The sequence below is a fragment of the Agelaius tricolor genome, unplaced genomic scaffold (assembly GCF_023055355.1).
Source record: "Agelaius tricolor isolate 1412-34295 unplaced genomic scaffold, bAgeTri1.0.p SCAF_2, whole genome shotgun sequence".
Lineage (NCBI taxonomy): Eukaryota > Metazoa > Chordata > Aves > Passeriformes > Icteridae > Agelaius > Agelaius tricolor.
In genome coordinates this window covers 74,646,884-74,663,223 of record NW_027269262.1, presented here as the reverse complement: position 1 = coordinate 74,663,223, position 16,340 = coordinate 74,646,884, and the positions used below count along the sequence as shown (strand labels likewise).

At 42.3% G+C, this 16,340-nt stretch overlaps 1 protein-coding gene across 1 annotated transcript in view; it reads left to right on the top strand.

Moving 5' to 3' along the window:
* Positions 1 to 6,068, top strand: part of ESRP1 (epithelial splicing regulatory protein 1) — a 30,178-nt gene extending 24,110 nt beyond the window's left edge. Inside the window, exon 14 of the mRNA XM_071449396.1 lies at positions 5,978 to 6,068. Coding sequence (XP_071305497.1) covers positions 5,978 to 6,068 — 91 coding nt within the window. The remainder of the gene's footprint in view (positions 1 to 5,977) is intronic.
* Positions 6,069 to 16,340: the final 10,272 nt, after the last annotated feature.

The window sequence follows — 16,340 nt, the reverse complement described above, 5'->3', positions numbered from 1 at the left end:
TAGTGGCTAAGCTGGGGTTATCTCCCTGTTGGGCCAGTGTGTACAGTTCTCTCCATTGCAGTGGTTTGAGTTAAAAGGCCTTTTTATGTGATAAAGGTATGATTCTGACACTTGCTGCACAGGGAAATACAGGGTAATGTCTTAGTGTTCTCATGTCTGCTTATGTCCCTTCCAGCTCTGGATAAGGTATGGGTTTTCTCATTATACCTTGTAGGAGTACATACATTATAACCTTGTAGGAGTATATACATATGCAACATACATATAGCACTAATATTTATGTATGCATACATGCAGATGTATGTGTAAAAGTAAAATGAGCAATCTGAGCAATAATCAAGGTTAGAAAAAAGTCTCACTTGTTCTCTGTGATGAATCAGATTCTCCTTAATGATCATCATGGGAAACAAGTGAGTCTTTTCTAACCTTGGTTATTGCTCAGATTCCTGTTGAAGCGCAATTAAGTTACAGGGAATTCAAAACTGGCAAACCTAGGAACAAGTGGGCGATACCATTCAGAGCTGCTGCCAGCAGCTTTGTTTACATATCTCTGTGTCTGGCTAACCAGCATCACTTGACAGAACTGGGTTAGGAAACAACCATATGTGTATTTAGCCTGGGAGTTCTGTCACAGATGGAGAACAGCAGCAACCAGAAACAAAACCTCTTTTAGTTGTACTCACAGCATCACATCAACACTCTGGACCACATCTTTTAAACTCTTGTGATTTTGTTTTTATTATTATTTTTATGCTAAGTATGTCACCTTTGATTGCATGAAATCACATCTGCAGTGATGGACTCACTGGATATAAAAGCTTATTGGTGGCTTTTAGTTGCTGTCCTATAAATGTAGTTGAAGTGTTTTAAATTAAATGTCTGAATTTGGGACTCTTCATTACCTGTCCTTGTTCTATTGAGCTGCTCTCCATCATAAATTTGTCAAAATAACCTTAACTCTTTAGTTCATGTCACAAATTTGTCACCAGAATGATTGTTTGGGGGGACACTTAATTACTCTCTTTCAAAATAAATGTAGCTTGCCAAGGATTAGAACAGCAGGGATGCCTAACTACTACCATATTTCATTGGAGGAGGAGTGCCTTAGCAGGGAAGACTAATTGTTGCATGCCTCCATAGGCTGTCATTATCCCTTCATTTGTAGGTTTTAATTAGTAAAACTGCCATGGTGGGTGAAAGCAGCAGAACAGTAATGCTCTGATCAACAGCTATCTGGATATCAGGACAGCAAAATTATTTAAATTAAACCAAACCAAACAAACCCCACCTTTCTTCAAGGCTGGTACATCTGTTAAAATGTTCTGGCTGGTAGCAGTGTCCAAGTTTTTACTCAGCCCACCACACAAAATGCTGCCATGGAGACTGGTGGGGACTTCTGCCTTTTGTTTCCTTAATATACTCAATGACTTGATTTTCAGGTACCAGCTCTTACTGTCATCTTCTGACTGTTCCTGTGTTAACTAGTAAAACAACTGGATTTGTATGAGGGATTAATTGTTACAGCAGCATTGTGCAAGCTTGCTGCAGAGATCAGTATGAGTATAGTTTTTCCTTTTGTCTATTTACAACATAGTTCAGTGGTGGGAGAGAAGATCTGCCTGTTGTGCCTGAAGGCATGTATGTCATCCATGCAGGTGGCTTTTTAAAACACTTGCAATGATCTTGGGTTATTCATGGCACCAAGGTACATTGCTGGGTGCTTCACTTTACTCAGAGGCAGCCTTAACAGGGCTGTGTTGGAAGTTCCAGCACTACCCAGGGCAGACAATTGCAGTCTTCTGTGGCAGAGCTTCTGGATCCATTCCCCCTGCTTATTGCTGTCATGCTACCATGGCCTTATCCAGCTGGGAAGTTGATTTCAGTAGGCAGAGGGGGCAGCAGGTTATCTGGTTAAATGTGGGGAAGGTATCTGTATTGAAGGAGCTTTGTTTCCAGGGATAGGTGGAAGGAGGGTTTTTTGAAGGAGGATATTTCCAAGGATAGAGCTGGGTTGATCTTGGAATAAGACTCCTTGGACCTGAAAGTTTTTTGGTTTTTAATTTTAAAAAGTCTGCCTTGTTGAGTATACCATCTGTAATATTCCTCCATGATTATATAGTCACAGGGATCTAAATGTTTCTGTTTGATTAACAGGTGACCTAGTTTAGTGTTCCTACTTCCACTATTTGTCAAGTTATACAGCCTTTCTTTCTTTAAATGTGGATAAACATTCCAATCTTGGAACAGGCTGTGTAAATACTTTTGCTAGTAACACGTCTTGTTAGTTTTTGTGAACAAAGTAGCATGTTAAAACTTTCAACTTTGGTGATTATACCACAAAATTTACTATTTACTTTTGTATGAACCACTTCCAAAAAAGCTTTATACTGAAGCTGCATTTCTTCATGGGCTTCTTTCCAGTAGTGAACACTATAGGCATAATGCTGTAAGCTTGTGTATATGTGCACATTCTAATAATGCCCCATACCAGCCCAAGGAGTATTTGAAAATTCCTACCAGTTTCTGAAATGATCTGCTCTTCACTGAAGTCTGGGATCATCTGTCAAATTTTGAGTTTTTCTGAAGGCTACTTGGTAATGTGTGTCCTTTACGTTTTCTGTTCCTCCTGCTGGCTTCCATCAGAGGATCTCGCTTTGAGGTGCTGCAGAGGTACTCTGGGTCTGCTGAGCTTCCTAGGCCTTGAAAAGAGGGGAAATAACTTAATCTTGAAACACTACTGGATGAGTCTGACAAGTTCTCTTTCACTGCTAGTGCTTCTCTGAGTATTAGAGTAAGGGGTATAAAGTAAGACAAATTTGCAATCAGGACCTGCCTTACAGTCCTGAAATTAATAGAAGCTGCTAATCAGTAGCTTGATGAAAGGATATTGTCAGTATTTGTCACAAAGCAGACAATAGTTAATATACTTCACAAACAAAAAACTTTCAGGACTACAGAGGACTCCACAAAAAAAAGGAAAAATAGGGATAGAAAATCTGCAGGGAGAGAGCTGAAACCTCTAGATGGTGTCTATGCACATATTTGTTCCTATGTGCAAATAGTGCTGGATATGTTTGTGGTTCTCTTGATGGACCTGCAAGATACTTGGCAGAGATCTGAAAAGCTGCTTGGTTATGTATGCTGACTGCTTGCAACTCACACCCACTTGTAATATAAACAGCTTCCTTCTGGATATTGGATCTGTTAACCAAATGTATAATGGAAAAACTTGTTAGCGAATCAGGAGAGACAGCGAACCTCAATGTTTCCACATAATATTTTAGTGATGAATATTTGGGATCCCTTGAGGTGTAAAAATGCTGCTTGAATGCCAATATCAACCTTTAGAACATGTGAGAACTTCTTGCATCCAAAACTGATTTCTGAAACTTAATTGCTTTATTTTGAGATTCTTTGGAGAATACAACAATCTCAGAAATACTGATTGGAAAAAATCCAATCCGCCTGTTGATGAGATTCAAGAAGAGGGATCAGTTCATAAGGAAAAAAGGTTTGCATTGGGAAACGCTTCATATCATATTTGATTTCAAGAACTAAATGGATATAAAAAGAATTCAAGTTCTTACACTGCATCATTATATAGTGATATACACCTACTAAGAACAACTGTAGAAATTCTATCTGGCCTGATGTAAAACATGCAAGTATTTGTTCCTGAGGCTTGTTTGATTAGAGAATATAGGCTGGAATACTTGTCTTGTATGCCTGCCTAGACACTTTTCACTGTTTTCATGTGTCTTCTATTGACTTCCATCTGGAGACATGACCACTCTAAGTCACTTCCTGCTGTTCCTCTGGGAGGTTGTCATCCCTCAGGCTGGTGAACATAGAATTGGCTGGGGACAGTTCATATGTTATCTTCTCTTAAGGAGTCAGAGCAGGTAGCACCCTTAGCCTTTGCGAAAGGGTATCAAAGACTGGAAAAAGAATATCAAAGTTTCCAACACCTACAGATTGAATATTTTGGGCATAATAAAAGATTTTTCTTTATTACTCCAGAATAAATTGTATTATTGTGGCATTAATATTGCTTTCAAACAAGACAAGCCTGTCCCTTTGTGGCCCTAACCTTTAAAATCTGGCAGTTGCCATTGACCACAAAAGATGCTGTGTCTAAACAGTCTATGAACCATAAGTAAATGGAAGCAAATGCTGCCTTGCTGGCAGCTGTGAGGAGCTCCATCCCCAGATGAATTTGGCAGATACTGACCTAGAGCTTGCATCCAAACTGTGGATGGGCATATCTGCCATGTATTCATGTCCTTACTCTACAGCTACATTAAAAAAAAAAAGGTTGGAGACAGCATGTGATGGCTGTAATTTCTAAAGCTGAATGCTGCACTGGTGGGGAAGACTTATTTTTGGCTTCATTAGTGTCATAAGCTGACCCCTGGGTATTATGTTTGAGAATCTGAGTAGTGCAAGTTGTATTGACTGTGGTAGTTTTTTAGGGATTTGTATGACTACTAATGTAACAGAAAAGGCACGCAGGAAATGATTAGTGAGAGGTGTTGTGATAAGTTTGTATCAAGATGGTTCTCTACAGCATCAAGTCTTACCTTCCAACAATAGGCTCAAAATTGACAAAAATGATTGCAAGTGTTGTCCTTGGCACCAGCTATCTCTGCTATCTAGTGGAACCACCAGTGAAGATGTTGTCACAAAGGTACCCAGGAACACAGTTGTGGGGATAAACAAGTATCATAAGCAGTTCCTGTGGAAAAAGGAAAAGCAGCTTTCTTTCTAAGCATGGATAGCTGTTCCCTGTAGAAGCAGCAGTGTTAAACCTCAGTCAGTTTCATTCACTTCCTGAAACACCTTGAAGAGGTTTCTCTGCAGGGAGGCTATAAACATCTCTATATTATGTCCAGGAATGGCTTGGCTGCTGGATTTACTTGTTACCTGCTGTGATGAAACTCTTCCCTTCCATACTCTGCTGCATAAAGATGACTCAGGGCTTTGCAAATAATGAGAACTCGGTGAGGTCAAGACTGAAAACTAGTGAGGACATATGCTTGGGGGCAAATGTGCCTACTGGACTTGGAAGCTACAGAGGCACTTAAGAAGATGAGCTTCAATTTAGGGAGGTGCAATATAGGCTCAGACTCACTGTAGGACTCATGTGGAGGGAGGAGGACTCCACAAAGCATCTTAGGCCAGTAGCCTTTGGGCTAAACTTAGTCTTCATGAATACCAGCTTAGCTAAGGATTGAACCATCAATGTAAGGACACAAAGGGAAGACTGATAGAGCCCAGTCGAAATTTTTTCATGATATTTTCATAGTCTTGGGCTGGGAGCACAGAAGTGGAGGTCATCTGAGAGCTATCTCTCTGGTGTGGTTTGGAGAGGTTATTCTAGATCTAAGGAACAGCATTGAAATATCAATGGACATGGTTAGGTGCTTGATGCCATGCTCAGGAGATAAAGGAAAATTATTGAGGTAGCTTTGAGCAAGTATGAGCTCTTGGAGGAGTGAGTTCTTAATTTTTTTTTACTTTCACAAAATTATTGAGTAAATAGGAGAAGCCAGTGACAGCCTTCAGCACACCTTTAGGGGTGAGTGGTCTATGTAATCTATTTAGTAGTGAGCGTGTTAACTTTTCCTTCAGAGACTTTGGGCATGTGTGGCTGTGCAGGAGGTGTTTGTCCCTGGAGACACTCTCTTGAGGTCAGTCAGTTGGGGCTGCCAGAGTCTGGGGACAGTGGTCTTCAACAAGATCCTGTGTGTACAAACGTGTTGTTGTTAGGGAAAACTGATTACCCCAGTGTTGTTTCTGTTGTTGAATTGCTCTTAATGCCATGGTGGTGAGAGCATTATGAATGTCTAATTCTGCAGCCTGAGCTTTGGTAACTGCCCAGCACTTTAGGAAAGGTTAAGGTTGCACCAGCCAGCTGCTGGCTCTCTTCTGCACTAGTTTGGCTTCTGATTGCTTCTATCTCAACTTGTGTTTGTAGTATGCAGCAGAGGATGGACTTGTACACACTAATGATGTGGCCAGGACAGTGTCCAAAGAATGGATTTACATTTAAAGGCCGCAGCAGTTAGACTTCCTTAGTGAAGGTAAGGATAACAAGCCCCAGGAGATAGGGTTTGTGGGTATCATAGTGTTTTATTCAGATAACCACCATACTCAACATATTTTGTCATTTGCTGCCCTGAGAAGGTGGCTACACTTTGCTGTGTCCAGAATGTCACACTGCAATACGTAAAAGCCATGAAAAAGCCTATGAAAGCCATAATTTAAAGGATTTTAACTACTCCAGTCATCTTAAGGGCTGCTGCTTTGTATATTTCCCAGGGCTTCAAATGCATGCTACTTTAAGCTTTAGTAGCAGTACTGAGAGCCTGCAGGAAGCCTCTCAGAGCCAGTTTTCTCTCTGGAGCAGTGTGGAGATGATGTTGCTCTCCTAGCAATGCACTAAAATGAGGTGTTGGTTAGACAGAATAAGCCACTTTCTTAGGTAACTACAGAATCCAGTGTCTAAGCTTCACACTGATGTAAAATTGCAGCAATGAAGTAGTTTGTATAATAGCAGCTACTCTCTTGCTTTTGCGAGCTTTCTGATCAGGCCACTTCAGCCTTTCAAGCTTGATTTACTTGATCTTCTGTATAGAAACAGTCAAAGGGTGAAGCCACCCAGAAAGCATTTGTGCAGAAAAATGCAAGTTGAACTGCAAGGCAGTGTATTGATGGACCATGAGACTTATTGTGTCATAGTCTCAGAGGAAGATATAGAAATGTATTTGCAAAAACTGCTTCTGTAATCTCTAGTCTTTGAAAAAAATATGTAGTTAATAAAGTTATTAGATTTTTTTATGCCCCTTTCTTTCCTCTATTCCTTTTTTCAGCTTTCTGTCTGAAAAATAGCAACAAAACTGTCTGGTTTTTCTAATTCTTCTGCTTTTGACACAGACATCTTAGCCCAGGGTGTAATCTACTTCTGGTCAAAACCTTTACCTGCAGCATCACCTCACTGTCATCTGCTCCAAGCGTGCTACTTTTGCATGTGTATAAGTGACCATCTCAGCTTGTTGTTCTCACAAGCTGGCCTTTGGCTGGATTGATGAAGCTAAATCCTGTCCCTGCACTGACAGTGGGAGCCATAATTAGCTGCTTAGTGGACTTCTGGCCTAAACTGTGCTACATCATTTCACATCCATTTATTGTGTTGCCATCCAGTGACTAGATCGGGGAGCTTCCTGATCCAGCTGGAAAAACTGATGGGGTTTGTCTTTGTTTTCAGCCAGTGTACAGCTTAGCAGTGCTAGTTGCCTGTCTTGGCCCAGAGACAGGAAAGTAGAAGTGGCTGAAACAGGCTCTGAGACATAGAAATGGCATTGCCATGTTAGATTTGATTTTAATGCTTCACCTCCAAAGATAAAAGGTCATGTAATAGTGAATAACTTCATGTATACTCTTAGTGAAGCACTCTTAACTTTAGTAGAAAATGTCATTAAAACTGTGCGTGCGTAAGGTGAAAACTAAAGCTTTTGGTTCTTCTGTAAAGATTTTTAATTTAGGAAATCAAGAAATTAATATTTGCTTTTATCATGGTGTTCAGTGACCTGCACAACTCTTTCATGCAGATTCCTCTACCCTTTCTGATGTTTTGAACAAACACAGCAAGCCTAGATGGAGACTTTGATTATGTTTCCAGCTTTACTGCTTCTCAAGCCAGTTGTGCTTAAGAGAAAACCACCACAACTTTGGAAGTGATCAGATGGATCTGTTACTCTTTTAAAGTTCATGCACAATTTTCAGACATGCACACACAGACCACTAAGCTCTTCCCTGAGAGCACAGGTGCTGAAATTTTGCAAATCCTTGAGGGTTTCTGCTTGATAAAGTATTAAGCTGCTCTTAACACAAAAATTGTTCAGCCTGAACCTACAAAGTCTGATCTCTTTTGTTCTTTGAAATAGGAAAAAAGTCTTTTTTTACATAATTTTGCACACAGTTTAAAACAGTTTTTTAATTCAAGTGTTTTTCAACCTCTAATTTTGCATTTGACATTTTAATAAAAAAAATATTTTGTATATATTTGTCTAATCTCTGCAAAAGAAGTCACTGTAAACTTTATATGCAGGCATATTTTACACAGAGCAGAAATAATTAGGAATGTAAAATGGATTATCTAAGGAAAAAATGCTGTAACTTTGTAAAAATGTGTGGGATGTTAAATGCTTTGTCTCTGATTCTTATCTTGTAGGCTTTTCCTGTGCACTCAAATATTTTAAAAGGCTTACAGGAGTAGGCATTTTCAACTTTGATCACACTGCATACTCAGAAAATGAGAAATGTGGTCCTACTTTCGTATTTCCACTTCATGCTCTCCCCACCCTTCCTGGTGTTTGACTGTCTTCTATGCAAGAAAAGTAACGTGAGCTGTAGTTGAGACCCAGTGCCTTGTCTGCTCTGAGAGAGGGTCAGTCGGAGCTGGTAGTTTGAGCTTGGTCTCTCTGGAGCATACCAGTAACCCAGCACCACAGCTCCCACTCTTACCAGAGAAATCAGATGCTATACATGCTCCTAAATAACTGCTGTCCTTTAGCAGCCCTGGGTCTCCCTGCCTGCCCTGGGACTGGCTTCAGGCACTGGGATAGATCACTGCACCTTTCCATGGCCATTAAAATCCTCATTTGTGGTGAAGAAAGGGGGAAGGAAGCCCTGAAACAGATGTATGAGGCTAAATTTGGATCGGTTCTTTGGCACATTCAAAATAAATATTGCAGAACTGAGGAACACTGGCACTTTAGGTAGGTGGTGCTGTAGGAGTTTTTAGTGACCATGAAGCCAAATCCACAACAGTGCCTTGGTATTCCTGAAAGTAAGTACAAGGGAAGAAAGAACAAAAGAGGGTGGTGGGGCAACAAAGTACAAAAAGTCTTCCAGATAAGGCAAGTGATAATCTCATTTCTAGTGTATAATTAAAAAACCTCAATATTTCCCCCTTTAATTCTTCCTCATTTTTTGCGCTTCTCCTTCCTTGGTGCAACCCTCCCCTGCTCACTCCAGCCATAGTAATCTAGATTTACAGTTTATCCTGGAAAACTTCATACTATTACAGTCTAAAGTATTTGACAGGGCCTTTTTTTAAAATCACTGTTCTGTAAACATGACTGCAATGAACATGATTAATTGATGCAAGATACTTTTAAATGGTGTTTTCAACTTTTCCTTCTGAGAAAATGGTTCTGCCTTTAATTATGTAGCTCAATTACAAATTAGTAGTTATGCGTAAGGAAAATTAGCCTATATAAGCCACTAGGGAAGTGATGGGGGAATAGAAGTTTTGCCTATTAACTGTGCAGGAATATCTCAAGTGTGAAAATAGAGACAGACAATGAGGGGATGGGAAGCAGTAGGCTGGAAAAAGGTTTGGAAATATAAATCACAAACTGAATGCAAAAATAATTATTAAATGCTTTTGCAAAAACAAACTTCATGTTGGGTTGCACAAATGGGCTTCTTGTTTGGGATGCCTTTGTATTTTTCCAAGTATTCTCTACAGGGTAACTGTAAAACCTCAGCAAAAACTTATAACCAACAATTTGCTCAAAAACTGCAGAGTGAAGAGAAGCAATGTGAAAACAGCTTCCCCAGGCCTGCTGAAGGCATCAGCATTATTTATTTGGGTGAAAGGAGGCTGGGGAGAGGCGTAAGAACAGTATATTAAAAATGTGGCAACAAAGAAAGAAGGAATAAATTCTTCCCATTGTGCATGGGACAGAAGCGAGGGATGGAGTTACAGGCAGGGATTAAGGGTTCAGAACAAACCTTCTCCTACCAGCAGTAGTTAAATACTGATCTGAACTGCCTGGACAGGCTGCACAGTCTCCACCCTGGTAATCTTTTGGGACTGGTTGGTCAAGTACTTATCAAAACTGGCACTGGTATAACTGGTCCCACTGTCAGGCACAGATGTGGACAAGATGTCCTCTTCACATGTTCATCTGTGTGATGATACTGCTTTTTTCTTAGGACCCTGACCTCAGATATTGTAAAGTTAGCTGTACATCTTAGCTCCCAACTCAGATGGTATATATTTTGCTATTTTTCACAAGCTCTCTCGTGTTTTGGAATTTTTGTATTCTGTATTTTCAGAACTGAATTCTTTATATTCCTTTTCAATATGTCTCTGTTGAAATTCATTACAACATTAAATATAATTTAACCTAAAGCTGAATAGAATAGTATTTCCCTGTTATAATGTATGTATGGTTTAGAAAACAAACTAGAAATGTTTCCCAGAGAAGGGGGAAATGTGTATGTTGTTTTCTTTTTGCAAAATTAGTTGGCAAATCTCACAGTTTTGCTATCCCTTAATATCTCCATTATCTCAGTTAGGCAGGTTCTCAGCTAGAGGCAATTTTATTTATTTAAGCAGGAAAGGCTGAGACTCCATCAGTAAAGATGAAAGTCCAATTTCACAATGTAACTTTCTTGAGGTTAAGAGAATTGATTGAACTTGAGATGAGAATCTATAGCTCATGTGTTTGAATGTGTAAAGAATTTATAATATGAAGGTAACTGGAATTAACCTGAAAAAAAAAAGTTGAAAATACATATTATACTTTCATAAAGACTATATTTAAATTTATTGTGTTACATGGAGAAAGTTTGTCTTTTTTCTATGCTCCCCCCTCTGCCCTGTTCCGCTTTCCCCAGCGTCACCTCCTTGCACTCCTCTCTGGAGCTGGGAATAGGGTAGAGTTGGGCTGTGCCCCTCACTGGGAGGAAGGGCATGAGAGGGGACCCAAAGCACCAACCATCCTGAGCAAATGTCAAAGTGCTGCCCAGAGAGAGGATGACAAAGGGCAGGCATGGCCTGGCCTGCTCCCCGGCACCTTCCATCCAGACCGTGTCCATTTCTGGTGCTCTACTCGGGGAAGGAGCCTGTGTTTGCTGGGCTTGCCAACCCCTCAAACCAAATGGTTATTTCAGCAGGTGCTCAGCCAGGCACGGTCAGCTCGGGGAGCCACACAAACTCCTTGCTTTGTTGTCATTTAATCGTTAATCACTTGAATGGAGATGTAAACAACTGTGCTCTCTTGTACCCTCCCCCAGAAAGGAGCCAAGTGATCCTTTTACACACTCTAGGTCACTCTGGGCACTCAGAGCAAGTGTAAGCAAGATGAGTTTGCTTTCCCTCACCTTTGCCACCTCTGCCCTGCTTGGTTTGTGAAGCTGATGGAAGGTCATGCTGTACTAAAGGAAACAAAGGAAAAAATTTGTTTTCATGGTGTAAATGGAACATGGTGGTAAAATCTGTTCTCCTGTGGCTCTGGCATGTCACGTGGCAGTTCCTTGGTGTACTACCTGCAGCTCCCCAGGGAATGTGGTTCTGGCCTGCTCTGGGAGCTCCTCTAATGAGACGCTGCACTAACAGAGTTGCAGCAAACCCTGCTGAAAGGATATACAGCCAAAGCACTGCCTACAGAACCAAGCTGGAAACAGCTGCAAAAGCTGACTGTGACTGCATTGAGAAAAGTTATTAAATACCAATTTTACTTCTTCATTTACTCCTGTGAAAAATGTGGCTGCACACATCAGCCTGGCTGGGCTTGAGGGAGATGATTGATTGAGTGGCCACAGCTGAGCAAGGAACCCACATGAACTCCAGTAAGCCCTGCCCTGACTGCCCCTCATTGCCTGTGACAAACTGTCTGAAACACAGAAATATCATATCATCTCACACTTGAACTTTGGGGATTTTTCAACTTTATCTCTTCAGGTAATGAAAGATATCACTTCTGCCTACAAGATATGCCCCTAATCATATCCTGGGGCCATGATTTCATAGTATGAAAGCAACCCCCTTTGAAAATCCCTTCTCCCTCACCATCCGTGCTTGCACCCAGCCCTGTGCCACCACACACCACCTTGGGTCCTGGGCATAGTCTGAGGGTCCAAGGGTATTCTTGGCCATGGAGAAGCAACAGAGATCTTTAACTACTCTTTAGCTGGCTATTACTGAACACAGTTTGGAGCTGGATCAACAATGGTGGCTGCACACACAAAGGAGCCAAGCCAGGAATGAGCAGTGCAGAACCAAGGAGCACCATCAACAGCACGGGTCTGTCACTAGAGCATCACAGGATCACAGGCAATGAAACAGCCTGAGAAGATCTGGGGGGAATTTGGGGCATCCAGCTGGAGGCTCTCACCCTGATGATAGCACATCAAATCATCCCACACTCAGTCAAGACTTCCTGTGATGGGCAAAAGGGGGGAAGACACTTTTCCCACCCACTTTTTTTGCACCACAGAAGAGAAATCAAATGCAGGAGTGGTTTGGACCTCAGAAGTTACAAGTCTTGTCTGCCGAAGCAATTAATGACTACTCTCATGCTGATTTGTGAGCCTGACTGGTGATAAAAGAATGGACCTGGGCTCACCACAGTCAGGGAGCCTGGACGAGGAGTGCTGAGGCCCTGATGTGAATTGCTGCGGGTGTTTGGGAGGTTTGGGCAGGAGCTGAGGCTGGATGAACTCAGCTGCAATGAGATCCTTGATAGGAGGGGACAGAGGGAGAAAGGGACAGAGGAGAGTCCTCTCTCAGTGGCTGCAGTCACATTTAAGTGCACTTAGCAGGGAGAGCCCATCATAATGGCACAGGAATGAAATGAGAATATACAGAAATGAGTGCAGAGAAAATTAAAGATGGCCTACATTAATCAGCAAGCCTGGTTTGCTTTTTAGAGAGCTGCTACACATTGGTGCCTGCAGAGCGAATCTATCCATCATTGTCTAAAGAAGCACCAGCAGCAGAATGGGATTTTGTGAATGCTTGCTCTGAGATCTCTAACACCAAATCCTATGTCCTGTACCTTTCCATGCACAGGAGCAGTTGCATGGGCTGCTGCAATCCAGAGGCTGCTGGCTCTGTCTGTACTGTCCATGTGTCCCTCCACCTGTCCATCTGGCTTCCAGGAAACAAAGGATCACCCATGGCTTTGCTTAGCTTCCAGTCTGAGCCCCTACATCAAAGGCAGCATCAGGTTGCAGAGGAAGGTGCCTGCTGCAAGCTCCCCAGCAGCCCCAGCTTTCTGCAGGCAGCAGCAGCAGCATCTGGCACGTGCTCACTGCATGAAAAGGCACACAGCAGTGCTTCACCTGCATTTTTTAGGAGACTCGTGTAACTTAGAGTGCAAGATTCAGGCAAATACAGAACAAAGCAGCCCATGTATTAAAAAGTTTCAGCCCGTGCAAGTCTGCCTTCAGGTGAAGTGGGAAGGGCTATTACATAGAAAAAATGTCACTTAAAAGCTATCAAAAAGTAAGCACAAAGTGACAGAGTGACATTACTAGAGCACCCCACTGCTTGTGAGCCATCCCTGAAATACAGTTACAACCAGATGGGAAAAGCTAGTAAGGCAAAGTTGAGACATGAGCTCTAACACTTGATTCTTTTTCTGACAGTGACTGCAAAAATAGTACGGAATGGCATGACATGTTCATTATTTCTTTCTGACTTCAGGTTAAAAAGCAGCCTATGTTCAAGGAGACTGTACCCAAAGCTTCAAACCCAACCTGATCTCAGAGTCTCAGGCAGACTGGGTCTCTTTTCCATGTGTGGTCACCAACTGCAGCTGCTCTGCAGGTTCAGTAACACCCTCGCTGGTGCCTCATGAAGGCTTCTGTAACCTTGGGTTACAGCCAGCTGGGGAGCTCAGGGGCTGTGGGGGCCCTTGGTCTGCAATGCTGCTGGAGCATCACACAACATCAGTGTGGATGTTCTTCCCCCCCACACTGCTCTCCAAGCAGGATCCAAAAGGTATAATGAGGTAAAAAAAATAAATAGTGACAATGTAAAGCTGGGTGCTGTGCTTAGCTGTACACCTCAGGGTAGTAACAGCATATTTGAGGTCATTATTCAGATCTTCATCCTTTGTCAGGAAAACAACGTTTGGGAAAAGCTGGGAGCTGCTGGCACAGCCACCCCATCTTCATGGGCAGCACCCTGCTCGGCAGAATCAAACCACCCACCCAGCACTGTGTGGCAAGTGAGAAAAACCGCTTGAAGAAAAGCTCTTGGCCACAAAAGGTTTGAGAATAAACTCCACTTCTGGCCTATTGTGCAGGTGATTTTCTTCACCTCCCAACTCATTATAAAACCTATGAGCTGTGACCAGCTTTTTTGTTGCTACAAGCAAGTAATTCTGCTACTGACATGTCTGTCTGTGGCACAGTGAGACCTGGCATCACCTCCACCAGCTGAGGAGGTGCCACACAGAGCACTTCCCAGCCCGAGAAGATGGAGCCCGGGAGGTGGAAATACAAAAAGGCAGTGTCTTCCAAATCTACCTCTGTGCTATCTATGTGCTCTGGGATAAATGTACAGCAGCTGAACCAACTGGAAGGAAGGCCATTTTTGGTTTAATTAAATGAGCAGACTGAGGAACCAGATGCAAGAATAAAGAATAAAGAATAAAGAATAAAGAATAAAGAATAAAGAATAAAGAATAAAGAATAAAGAATAAAGAATAAAGAATAAAGAATAAAGAATAGCTGCTTCTTCTCCCGGAGACAACTTCAGAGCTGGGGGCTGGTTTGTGGATGGGCCACTTTCTCCTGCTCCTGTCTTTTAGAAATCCACTGTATTGTCTTGGCATGTAGGTGAGTTGAACTGACATCAGTGATGATCATACACTTGCACTGGAGGGGAAACTGAGCTTTCCTTGATGGCAGACGCTGGCTCTCCCTGCAGTGCACACCAGGATCACCTGACAAATCCCACCAGGGTGATGCACAACACACTTGGGGTACTGACAGATTTACAGAATGTTGCTCAAGGTAGAAGGCAGCTGCACAGCAGCTGTAAAAGGCGCCTGCACATTATTATTTTGTTGTGGTCAACTCAACTGAACTAATAAGACAAAAGGCAATTTCAAAACACCTTGCAGATTACCTTGTCCAAGAGCTTCTTAAAAGCTCACACAATTAAAATACATTTGATCTAAAAATAAGGTATCAGCCTTGACAGTGTGTAACAGCTACAATGTTTTAACCCAGGAGAATCAGCTCTGTTAAGTGTATCACGTTACAACTGCAGGCACCTGGGAATAGCCTCTGTGTTTCTGGGTCAGTCTTTCAGATCCCAGTTTGTCAGACTAGAAGGGACTGAACCTTTCCTACCTCTCTCTGTACTGTGCACTCCAGTAAATCTAATGGCCAGCAAAGTGCAACAGAAGCCATGTGTGTGGCTGCTGGGAGCGCTGATGTCTGTGATTTAGACCATCCTGCAATCAGTCTCTGGCACCCCATCTCACTGCAGTTTGGGTGCTGTGGAAGTGTTTGTGCTGCTGAGTGATTTCTGTTGTTTCAAACCTGACAGTGCTCTCACTCTGTACCTCCTGCCCCACCCTGCAGAGCTTACCCTGGTCCCACTCTCTGGAGGCTCCAGGACAGCACAGTCTGAGCAAGCGCTGGTCTCAGGGAACCTGAGTTTCACCTTACTCTTTGCTAGCCTAGGGGTCTGGCTTCTCTTGGGTTTAGCACAAGATGGCTGTGAGCATTATCTATAAGCAAGGGAAAGTGCAAACAGCTTTTATCTCCTCAAAGCCAGGCAGTGTGTCCCCCACCGGCTTGGGGTCAACAGCGTCTATCTGAGAGGTTAAAAACTAACAGCCTCTTATCTACAAAGCCTCTTGCAACACCAAGACCTGAGATATCTTGTTTTCTAGCTCTCGAGACAAAGACCGTGGCTTAGGTTGACACTTTAAAGTTTCATTTTGCCAGTTGGGAGTTTGCAGGGCTTGGTGTGTACCATCCCTGGCCAAACAGCCACATCACGGGGCTGCTGTTATCACAAAAGTGAAACCTATTCAAACTGTCATCCTCCTATCGAGTATCCCAGCCCCACTATGTCCAAGGAGAAGCAGGTAGTCAGCTACAGCTGTTTGCTTGATAAATATTGATGGTGTGGAGCAAGGAGTATTGCAACACTGCAAAAGGTCCTTAAAAATGTTCAGAGATTGAAAATTGCTGGCACTGTTGTGATTTTGAAGCTCAAATAATAAATGATTCAACAACTGTACAGTTACCATGGGGATGAATTCTCATTGAGCCTAAAATTACCAAGCTGCTGACAAGGAGCTATTTTTAGTATCAGCAGATGTGTATCTTTAAGAACATCAGCACAGACCTACTACTGTGTGTTTGTGTATGCATGCCTGCCGTAATTGAGTTTTCTCGTGCTAATAATAAAAGCAAAAATAAGTAAATGTCTGACCGCTGCAACAGACAATGCAGTGATTTCGGCTGGGGGTGATAAGTGGAAATTGCAATTAATACCTGATAAATAAAGCATGCAA